The sequence below is a fragment of the Plectropomus leopardus genome, chromosome 7, assembly GCF_008729295.1.
Source record: "Plectropomus leopardus isolate mb chromosome 7, YSFRI_Pleo_2.0, whole genome shotgun sequence".
Lineage (NCBI taxonomy): Eukaryota > Metazoa > Chordata > Actinopteri > Perciformes > Serranidae > Plectropomus > Plectropomus leopardus.
In genome coordinates, this window is record NC_056469.1 from 5,425,204 (window position 1) to 5,436,729 (window position 11,526).

Sequence of the window (11,526 nt, forward strand, 5' to 3'; positions counted from 1 at the left end):
ATGTAAACACAGCGTCCGCTTTCAGCCGAGCTGTAACATTAGGAAGCTCTGTAGTAATAGCTGAACTCGCAGTAAATGCACGCTTCCTTTTGACCAGTGATATGGTTGGCAGGAGGAATTTGGTAGTAAGAAAACTGTTCCCACATGAAACTGCTCACAACAGGATCTGTGGATTGTCTTGAGTAACTGGAAGGAAACATTGCTGTTGAGTTTTTCAAATTCAATTTTTTGGCGCTTTGAGCAACACAAGCCAAGAGCCATCTAATTCCATTTTATTAGGAGGAAATCTAATACTCAGAAACTCCCACCAATCAATAGCCCTACAGGTAAAAGAGAAAATATGTATTTTTTATTTGGAGTTGAACTATTTTAGATATTTTAAATTATGTTTAAAAAATTACTAATACTTTCGCATTGTACCTTGTAACTGTCCCTTTAAGCTTTAATAAAATGTAAATGGGTGAGTTATACATAAATTACTTCCTCATTAAGTTGTCATGAATATTGAAATTAGTTACAGAGACCAAAAATGTTTTTATACCAGGCTTTAAACATGTTTATTTCTGCTGAAAGTTGGGCATTTTAACATGGGGCTCTATTGGGATTGATGTTCTGTTGGAACCAACTTGAAGTGTTCATTAGAGGGACTGCAGTTTTTGGCACTTTCGCATTGGCTTAATTTTTCAGCCCTGGAGTTTGCCATGTGCTCTCAACATGAGGACACAACTTTGACCTCATTGATATCATGTCCTTTTGCCCTCTTGTCTCTCTTTGTGGCTCAACTTTGTATCAGAAACTTGCATCCTCAGCAAAGAAAGTAAGAGCTCAGCTGATTTGTCTGCTCAGTTCTGGGGAAATTTTAAGCTGTTTTTTTTTTTTAAACGCCTAATAAAATATTGTACAAAGCTTAATCTAAAAGAAGAGAGGATTTAGGTTTTGATGTTAGCAGAGGAGACAACAAGCAGGGCAGCAGCTGTACAACTGTATGCAACAAAGGTGCACCTGTTGTCACTCACACACACAAACACACACACACACACACACACACACACACACACACACAAAATTATGTGCCTGCACCTACATGTTGTTGGGTCTCTCCACAGTTTGGAGTACAAACAGGCCACAGCGAAATTTAGCGAGCATCCAAAACGCCAGGTCAGGAGTGTTTGATGTGACCACGGTGGGAAATGGGGAAGTGAAAGTAGCAGCTGGGGGAGTTATGAAAAACTCCCAGTGGCGATGACAAGAAGCCAGTGAATAATGCTTTTAGACTTGACTCAACTGCTTCTGACCTAAATGAGTGTGGCCCAGAACACAGCTCCCCCTTTTAGCACAGTTAATATGAGAATAGATCATGGCTACTAAACACAAACCCCCACAGGTGGAGTGGCACATGGTGCGGCTATCTGCGGAGAGAATTGTTTATGTGGAGTTTCTTTCCTTTTTATTCTATTTTTACTCTTTTTGACTGTGAAAAAGCTAAAAGAAGTCCATTTAGATACGGAAAAATCACTCCCTCTTTTTTAAAAAATGTTACATATCTCACAGGTACCCCTCACGATGCATGTGTGTGTGTGTGTGTGTGTGTGTGGGTGGTTACTCAGGTTGCACCGAGTAAACAGTGAATGCACCTGTGTAAATGAAACACAGAGAGCTGTTGTGTTAAGCTGGGAGGCCATCAGGGAATAAGGCATATTGTGCAAACTGTGTCACCTGGAGAGAAAGAGAGAGAGAAAGAAAAAAAAAGTGTGGCACCACCCGTCACAACCACAGCTGAGCCAGCCGACACGGACAGATCTGGGTTCTGAAGATACAAGTAGCTCTCCTACACCTGATAAAGAGTTAAAAAAAAAACAGTGCATGCAAGTGGTAGATATACTTTGAAGACTGTTGTGCAAGCACTGAGTGTCACCACCCAGCTCAACCAGACAGACGCAATAACAGAAAGCCAATCCACCTGTTGGGTATTATTTACGAGCTATTGTCTTTTCTGCTCTGAGAACTGTTGGGCTAACTGTGTCAGCTGGAGAGACTTTTTTGTCACCCATCAAAACCACAAGCAGACAGCTAACCTGCACAGCTGGGGCTGAGTTTAGAAGTGTGTGTAGTGAAAGTTTCTGAGAAATTACTGTGGTGTCAGACAGAAAATGTAAAAGAACTACAAAGAGATGCAAAACAACCATATTTAAGACTACATATGTGTATGATACTACTGTAGTCAATTTGTGCCTCTTTCGGGCTTGGGGTCTTGCTCTGAAGGGGCATTGAGGGCCTTTTACTGGTCTCTGTCCAAGTAGTTAGAAAAAGTAGCTATTATTTAATAGTGTTCCATATTAAGGTGTGCTCATACAAAATGGGAGCTGAATTTTTGTGCAGCATTTACTTACAAATTCATTGCAAAGATGCATATGGACCTAAATTTGTGTCCATGCAAGTTGAAATGTCTCAACTTGAGAGAGAAATTTGCATGACACTGTGTGGCAAAAACCTATTAGTATTAACCTCTGATTTAGATTCTCCTGACATCACTGAAAATCACAAATGGAGGAAAAACTTATTGTCAACATCTGTGGGGGGCTGGGGCTCTATGACTCAGTATTGTACAGCCACACAACAAAAAAAAGGAAAGGACTTGGAAGAAAGAGAGTAAAGCCACAGGGCTACACAGTAAGTTCTGAGAATATTTCAAAGGCAAAAAAAAGGCCCAGACACTGCAGGGCTCAAGTTTTCACCTATTTAATGCACCAAAAGTAGCAGTGAAGTTCTGGGCAACACAGCTCTTCATAAGGCTAGAGTGACACTGCAAGACGCCATCTTCAACAAACATGAACAACATCAATATATAGGTACATAATGACACAGAAAATACATGTGTAAATATTTGTATGAATATTAGTTTGCACATGGCTCTTTGTTCATTCAGTATCTGATTAAAAAAAAATACAGGTGAACATTCAATAAATGTCTGCAAACCCCACTTTTGTACAAAGTGTCAGAAAAAATATACAAACAGTTGTGAAAATATGTATTTGTTACTTGTATAAGCTATTTTATTGAGTTGCTTTTTATCAAAATACTCAGGTATCAGCAAAATTCCCCAACTGTGGAGGGTCGCTCATGTGCTCGTTACTTGTAAATACAATATTTCCGAGGTGACGGCAGCATTTGTGGCTAATGAGTGAGCCCTCCACTTAATCTTGTTAGCTGGTGGATTTAATTATTTCATCAAAACCAAATTGTCATCCTCATGATGCTGAAATAAAATCAATTCCAAACCAAGATTTTTAATAGAAAAAAGGTGGTGTAAAGCAGTAGCCCTTATTGCTGGTCACCTACATAGAATGCTCATTGAAGTGAATTATCTCCTGTTTTAATGTCATTAGAGAATAAGAGGTGTCATCTTTGTCACCCAAGAGAGTGTGTGTTTGTGTGTCACCACCCATTGCAACTTTAACCACATCCCAGGGAAACCTCTTGCACAGATGTGGCCATCGTGCAATTTCCACTTTGTGCATGGTTGCTGCATAGTTGGCCCACCGCAAAGATTTGAAATACTACTAATGCAAGACTCTCTCTAGCTTCAGTCACTCACAGTTTCTCCTCTGAGCTGCACACACACATTTGTGTCAGAGAGAGCAGACTGGTTAAGTTAGTAGACTGATCTCCACAATGTGTAGCCACAACAAACATAGAGCTTCACCTGTCTGGTCTGGTAATGAGTCTCTAGTTACCTGGCTCCGGTCCCCAGTCAGCACGGCTATAAACCTTTAGGGAAGTAGAGCCAGAAGGGCCACAATTAGAGAAGTGCATGCAAAGGAAGCACGAGAAAACAAACACAAAGACAGCAGGGCAGAAGATAATGCACACTCAGATTTCCTTCTTTGTTCTGTGCAACTTTGAATTATTGCTGGTGTTAAACTTTAGGTCGATCTATGCGTCATTGACTGGGCACGGGTTAAAGACAGACGAGAATAGAATATAACAAGGTTACTGAGCACAAAGAGTCAAAGTGTGTTTACATTCCTATTTACACACACAGAGGACACAACAAACTCTGTGATTTTACCAAGGTTGTTCTTTGAACCATCAAACCCAAAATACATCCACTGTCAAAGACAAAGAGGTTATATTAAGGCACATCAAAATTCATGCGCGCATCCTCTTGAAATATGTGACACTAGAAGCTTGGCCACATAGAGAAAATGTGTAACGCTGAATGGAAAAATACATGGTGTTTTCAATTTGCTTTACGAAGTTGGAATTTCTGAGTTCCCAGCTGGCAATTTCAACTGGAACACCTCCTGAAGTCAGATTTCTGACTTGGATAGATGGAGGATAAGCAGTTATCCTAAAAAGCTATGATAGCTTTATAGTGGCAATGTTACTAAGATGGCTTGCTTTATGTGAATGGCACAAAATTGCAGGTCAAAGTTCACGTTCAAAGATTTGACTGTAGAATGTTGCCATATGAAATGTAAGCAGGTCTTCAAATTTCAGATTTCTGAAATGAAAACCCAAAAAGAAAAATGCAGGAAAAAATATGTGTATGGTGGCCAAGGATTGGCCATATGTCAATGTTGAGCTGTCTGTGAGCATCTGTCACCCTATTTTTGGCAGTTTGTCCCCCGCACTGTTGGCACAAGTTGGTCCTCTGATTGGAAGTCCAGTTTAGTGAATAAGAAGAGAAACTGACTTAAGGAGAGCAAACAAATAACCAAAGTCAAGATGGTGTGAGGAGATCAAAACATTTTTTTTAGATATTAAGTTCTTTAGCAGAAACAGTGATATAGATGACAAAATGCAACGCATCAGTTGGTCATTGTTAACAGTTCTTTGATGTCAGTGTGGTTTATCTGGCCCTTATGAGTCACCAACCACGCCCACATTAAGTAGTCAAGTTTCTATCTAAATGCAGCACAAATTTTTAACCAAGTTTCCAGAAAATTGACAATAGAAAATGTTAATTATTGTGGCTTTTCATCCACTGGCCTACCATTATATGTATAGTTGCAACTGGGCACACTGAGATAAACAGTTGGTGCCAGTAATTCTGAAGTCGAGTGTAACCAGCGCAGAAAAAGACAGTGTGAGACGACTCATTGAATGTGTACCAGTCAAACCTCACACGATGGAAAACCATGAGGAAAATATCATGTAAATATTGCATTTATATTTGTTTGCTACAGTTTGTGGAAGGTTAAAGTGTCCTGCCATGTCCCGACTATTTGGTGGAGCCAAAGTTTGAGAGGTGTATAGTGACGTGCTTCATGTAGGCAACATCATGATTATTTTGCAGTTGCACTTTGTTGTATTGTTTATCGACATACCACCTTCTACCATGTAATTAAAAAAAACTAAAAAGCATAAAAACTTTTATATATATTTATTTATTTTTTCCTTTTTTGGTTTCATAAATTGAACATGTGGATTAGAACAGGTGGATGGAAATGCACTTTATGCCATTTAAATGTCTTGTTTTATACTGTCTTTGGTCTGTTTTGCCTGTTATAATGAGTAATTTTAGATGGAAAAACTATTCTTGGCAGCAACCTTTTTCAATCCATTACCTTTCCAAGAGGAGGCCAAAAGTCTGAAATCCAGACTCTGTGTAGAATCTCCAACTTTCTGTTTCATATGAACATAAATGGTCAAAATGTAAGCATTAGTGAGTCATTGTGGAGGCTAAACTGGACAGTTGTTTTCCTCTCAGACCTCGTCCATCATCTGCTTGTCATGGGCGAGAGTTCACTCGCCATGTTGCCAGTGGAAATCAAAGATTCATACTACTGACCCCTTTGAAGTTGTCCCTGAACCAAACATTGTTGTACACATTACTGAGCAGAGCAGTCACATCCCATGGCAACAGAAAACAGAGAGGACGTGAAAGACAGAGGGAGGAGGACAGAGAGGAAGAAAATACCCATTTAAAGCCATTTAAGCCTTTCAATATTCATGGCAGAGGAGCCGTGGTGGTTCCCATAAAGTTTGGGACATTAAACCTCCAAAGAGGCGCTGAGGTGGGTGTCATCCCTACTACACTAAGACCACAGGGCCCCTGGATGGAAAACACTTAGGATGAGCTGAAGCTGAGTGTAGCTTCTATGTTGTCTTGGCAACCTGCCTGACAAGAAAGAAAGAAAAAAAGAGAGGAGGAGAGGAGATGAGATGAGAGGAGAGGAGAGGAGAGGAGCTGTTAGTGTGAATGGAGCTCCACATGTGTGGCGCCAGGCAGTCTGCCCGGCGGGGCGACTCGATAGGCGCTGTTGAGGGAAGGAGCGGAGCGGCGACGCGTCCCGGAGAGCGGAGGAATGTAGGGAGGCACAATAACACACAGCTGGAGGAAGGAGTGGCGAGGAGGCGCCGCCAAATTGGCCCGTCCTGGCTCCCCTAGAGCTGCAATCAAGGATGCGAAAATGAAAATGTTTGTTATATGAAGTCATAATAACACTTTATTCAATCAGAGATGATGATGATGTTGATGAGGCTATATGTACTTGAGAACCCCATTTTCTTTTATGAAGTAATGATAAAAATACAAGTGAGAAAGATTACAATTTACTAGAGTTTTGCATAAATAACACTGCAAGGTAAGAAAAAACTCCCCGTTGACTTTGAAAGGAGCACATCAGTATGGAAATGTGCTATTATTGCAATTAAATTAACGCACCTCAGAGTTCTAAAGTCCTCAAACAAATTCTGAATATTATCACCTACGTTAGGTGAGTGTTCATTTATTGATGAGTAAAATTATTTGGATGCTATGAGATTACATTTTTTTCCCTCTATGCAGGTGGTTTGGTTCGGGATCATGTGTCACCGGAGTGATCAATACAAGCGAGGCTGTGCGTAATTACGCATCAATGACTACGGCACTAAAGATGCAATAGGACGCTAATCACCCTAGTGTTTTGTGCAGATATATCATCGCCTCTGGCTGGATCATGCAGAAAATCTCCAAGAGAGGCCTCTCATGTGGCTGGACGGGAAGATACTTGAGACTTTTTTTTCTTTGTACGGCGACAGTAATGCGCAATTGACTGTTTAAAATCGCCCCTCTCGCTCTCTAACACACACCGAACACACACACACACACACAAACACACGCGCACACACCTCCTACCAACAGGCAGCCCACCGCAGCGCACACAGAATGAGACACGCCTTTTTCTCAGCTCCGTTGTTGGGTCGGTGGGCAGCGGGCTGCCGGTGATTGACCAGCTTCTCTCCCTGATCTGTCAGCCGGCTGGCTTGGCGCCTCCCCTCTCCTCTATAAATGTAGGAAATCTATTCATTCCTTTCACACCGAGCCTGCTGCTGAAGTCAGAGTAACTGCGTGCGGCTCCACGGGATGTGTTGACAAGACTCGAATTCCGCCTTTCGGGTTTATTGTATTCTCTCTCATTTGTATTAGAGCAGCTTCTACCGTGTTTGCAGCGCCGTGGTGTAATCTCAAATACCTCCTGCTACCAGTAATTATTTGATTTTTTTTTTCGTTGCCTGTGTCTCTGAGCCGTTGCTTATCTAAGATGAAGGCTGTTACTCCAGTCCACCCCCAGGACTCCTCCTCCAGCAGCAGCCAGCTCTCCCTGCACTATCTGTCGAAGCAGAGCCTCAACATCGCCCGGTGCAGGATGGAAGAGGAGGACCTGTTCTGCCTGCAGTACGACATGAACGACTGCTACAGCCGGCTGAAGCGCCTGGTGCCCACCATTCCACAGGATAAGAAAGTCAGCAAAGTGGAGATCCTCCAGCATGTCATAGACTACATCCTGGACCTGCAGCTGGCCCTGGAGACGCACCCTTCCCTCCATAAACAACAGCGGACCGGGACCTGCCCTCCTCAAGCCTCCAACCCCAGCCGGACACCGCTGACGGTGCTCAACATTGACCACCACCAGGTAAGCTTTAAAGAGACGACTCTCCATTCCGCGTTTCCAACGGGACTTAGCGGGGACCCCGATATACCAGACTGCCGTCCGCCACTCAGACAAAGCGCGTCATGCCCGTTATGTGTCATTGTCCTTTCAATGTTAGGGTGGGAAAAAAACTAAAATCAGAAAACAAAATGCTGCACACCTCACATCCCAGCCGTGAAAAATCATGCGTAAAAAACGCATTCGGCGTGGGTTAGATTGCGCACTTGATTGCGGGGCTTTCTGATTTGCATGATAATGACAGTGTGTGTCAGAGGCCCACCTTATCCCAGGATTGGTGAAGTACCTCAGCCTGCAGCCCACTCCACTGCGCACAATAAGGGCAATTTGTTATTCAATAGGCTATAAGAGAATTTATTATAGGAGATATAGCCGGCTAATTTTCTGCTGCTCTGCTGTATATCATTTATTTTCCAGAGCTGTAGGCCTTGCCTTTATTTCGTCATATCCATGATTTCTTTTTCTTCTTTTTTTGTAGAGGACATCAATAGTCAAAAAGCCGGAGGACTCTATTTTATGCCGCTGAGAAATAAGCACTGCATTGGTAAGTTGACTTAAAATTTGTCTTTATTTTATTTTTTGTTTACTATCATAAGTTTAATTTACACACCACAAAACACTGCCAGTGTTTTTCAGTGAAGCATCCCCATTAACTTGATGATTTTAGCCTACATGTGGTGTAAAATTGTCAATCTCTGGAGTGCTCTGGGGAGGCCGGTACATGTCAGAGAAAATAATAATTGAGGAACATAAAATTGGCATCGACCTCAGAGGCAGCTGTGCTTTGCGCAATAACTGTCACTGGTGTAGCAATCTGGGAAGAAGAGAGGGTTAAAACCTCAGCTTGCCCTCTCTTTCATTCTGACACACACACACACACACACACACACACACACTCCTTCTTCACTCTCTCTCTCATTCACTCTCTGTCCCTCTCAGCTCCATGCAAGCTGGTTTTAATGTTACGGCAGTGAATTTAAACGCACCTGGATAATAAAAAGCATGTACCTGGTGTGTGTTACAGTATTTTTTTACAGTCTATCTCAGCTGCCTTGCACAACAGCCCCGAGGAGCTGCTGTGATTGTTGTTTGACCTGGTTTGTTTTGGGTTGTTGATCAAGCATGGCCTCTGTTTTGTCGGTGGCGCCAGTCAGTCTGGAGCTCTGCAGCTCACCCCCCCTCCCTTACTGCTATTCATCCCCTCCACAGGTGTGTAGGCTGCACAGAGCCGCTCCAAAGCCAGCAAAGCTTCGCCAGGGACTCACACCCAACTGGAGGCACAATCACAAGGGGGATTTCAAAACTGCTGGGAAGAATTCAACCCAAATCAAATCACTATCAGCTTTTTCCTTTCTCCCATTGAACCAGGAGTCAGTGTGTAGACCCTCTCCCTCCTCCTGTTTAACTTCACTGCTTGTCACTTGAAATTTCTCAAATTAGAGCGAAAATCCGGGATCCCCACGCTGAGAAGTTTTTGTCAGAAACCTCTTCTATCAACAGCTGTGAAACCTTTTTTTGTGAATTGTGCTCAAAGAAATACCTTAACTCCAGTTCAAAGCTTTACTAAACTGCGAAAAATCATTGTACATGTTTTTTTGGGACATCTATTGTTTAAAATAGATGATTTGTGTTGAACAGGGATGTCATCCCTGGAATTATGAAAAAAAACATGTTTGATATTTGTAAAGAAGAACAATTCTGATTCGAGACAATTAAGAATGTACATACAGAGGCGCAAATGTTCTATGAAAAGTATGTGAAAGGAAGACTTATATGCTTAAAATAGACTATTGTAATTATAAGATATTTTTATTAAAAACCTTTTTTTGTCGTTATGTAAATATTGTGTTCCAACTTTTCAGTCTTTAGTGAATGGTTATGCTCTGCCGATAATGTCCTCACATGATGATATCAGTTAACTCTTTGCAGTGTTTTTGGACTAGTTAAATATGTAGCATGTCAGGCTCATTGCAGAGATATTGAATGTGCACTGAAGCAGCCCTCCCTGTGTAGATATGTGGTGGAGTTCAACACAAGTTCTTTTATGATTTGCCCTGCTCTGCTTTGAATTGTTTTGTACTCATTAACTTTGACAACCATGACCCGCTTGGAGCAATGGGTCATCCTGCTGTTTGATTTTCTTTTTTTTTTTTTTTAAAGAAAAAAGAAAGGCCTGATTTAATTCTGTTACATTGCACTCTTGTTAAAAAAATTAAATCTTGAGCACTTTTTAGTGTTTACACCCTGAAAAAAATCACTGCAAACACTGTCTCTGTCATTTTTGCGCAGTCAGAGCTTCTCCTTGAGAAGTTAATGATTGACAACGTGAAACTTTGGTTATGAATTGATGACATATGTGAACATTAACAGACTCCTTTTTGGACAACAACCAAATGTATTCACACAAGCGATGTCTTTAATATGAACAGATTTCTCTGTCAGAGAATCAGCAGCCATTGTTAATGTAAAGAGTAAAGAAAAAAAAATATTTTTCATGACATTCAACACCGAATTTACCTCACCACCCTCCTGCCAGTGTGAGAGGGCACTTGTACATTACTGTCAGCTGCACTGTTGGACTTGACCTTCACTGGCTTGTGAGGAGTTGTCAAAAACAATTAAAGTTTCCAGGAAGAATTGTGTCGTCTCAAGTTTTGTCTGAAGGGGCATCTTTGGTTTGGTGCTTTCAGTGCTGTCATGTTAAATAATGAGAAGAAAGAGGGCGGTGCAGGGTAAAACAAAACATCATGTGCATTTCTTTGGAAATAAAGGGTGGATAAAAATATTTAAATGTTGCAGATATCATCTAATAACTTGAACCTGTTCTACAGGATTTAAGGATAAAGCTTTTTGTTTTGTGGGCTTTTAATAATTCCACTGCACACATTGCCACAGCGTCAGCAGGACTGCAGAAGTATAAGTGACAGCCAAGGAGTCGGATTTGTGTTACTGTGAACAGGTTTCATTTTAAATTATAAAACCGACGTATTCTTAACTCCAAATGATGTCTGTGTGAGATTTTTATGGTAGATTTCCTATTTCAATTTAACTGTCTAAACAAAATAAAAAAATAAGGGCACAAATAACTTATTATAATAATACACTTGGTTTAAATGAACTGTTTTCCAAAATTAAAATGATAATATAAAATAAAACACCTAAATGGGCCAAATGATGTCTGGAATTACCTGTCTCACTTTTATTTATCTCATGGACACTGTAGGACTTAAACAAGCCTCTGTGAAAGGTACAATGTAAGCCAAAAGGGAATAATATTTCTGTAGATAAATGAATGTTTCCGACTAAAGAGACAAATGTAAAATTGACAGCATTCATATTTACATATTTACATTCACAATTTAAAGTTACCTGAAGCATTTAGCATTTAGCTGACACATTTACCTGAAGCTATCTCTGATGAGTACAGATAAACAGTAAACACCACTTCCTAGATTACCTGCATCGTCAGAGAGTAGAGATCAGGGATAAATTCTCACGCTCCCTTACAAGGATGTAAAAAAAGGGTTTGGTAAGGAGGTGCTGATGTTAAAAATGTTAACTCTTCAATGTAATCGCTGTCGCATACAAT

The 11,526-nt window shown here is 41.0% G+C and overlaps 1 protein-coding gene across 1 annotated transcript; it reads left to right on the plus strand.

The window, feature by feature from the left end:
* Positions 1-7,325: 7,325 nt before the first annotated feature.
* On the plus strand, positions 7,326-10,574 carry id4 (inhibitor of DNA binding 4). Its single transcript, XM_042490840.1, has 3 exons — positions 7,326-7,901; positions 8,416-8,481; positions 9,147-10,574. The coding sequence occupies exons 1-2, from the start codon at positions 7,530-7,532 to the stop codon at positions 8,461-8,463; spliced, it is 420 nt and encodes a 139-aa protein (XP_042346774.1). The 5' UTR covers positions 7,326-7,529; the 3' UTR covers positions 8,464-8,481; positions 9,147-10,574.
* Positions 10,575-11,526: the final 952 nt, after the last annotated feature.

Excerpts from the sequence above, each read along its gene's own strand:
- id4 (XM_042490840.1), top strand. The coding sequence starts at position 7,530 with ATGAAGGCTGTTACTCCAGTCCACCCCCAGGACTCCTCCTCCAGCAGC. Across the intron at positions 7,902-8,415 it reads TCAACATTGACCACCACCAG|AGGACATCAATAGTCAAAAA; the intron begins GTAAGCTTTAAA and ends CTTTTTTTGTAG.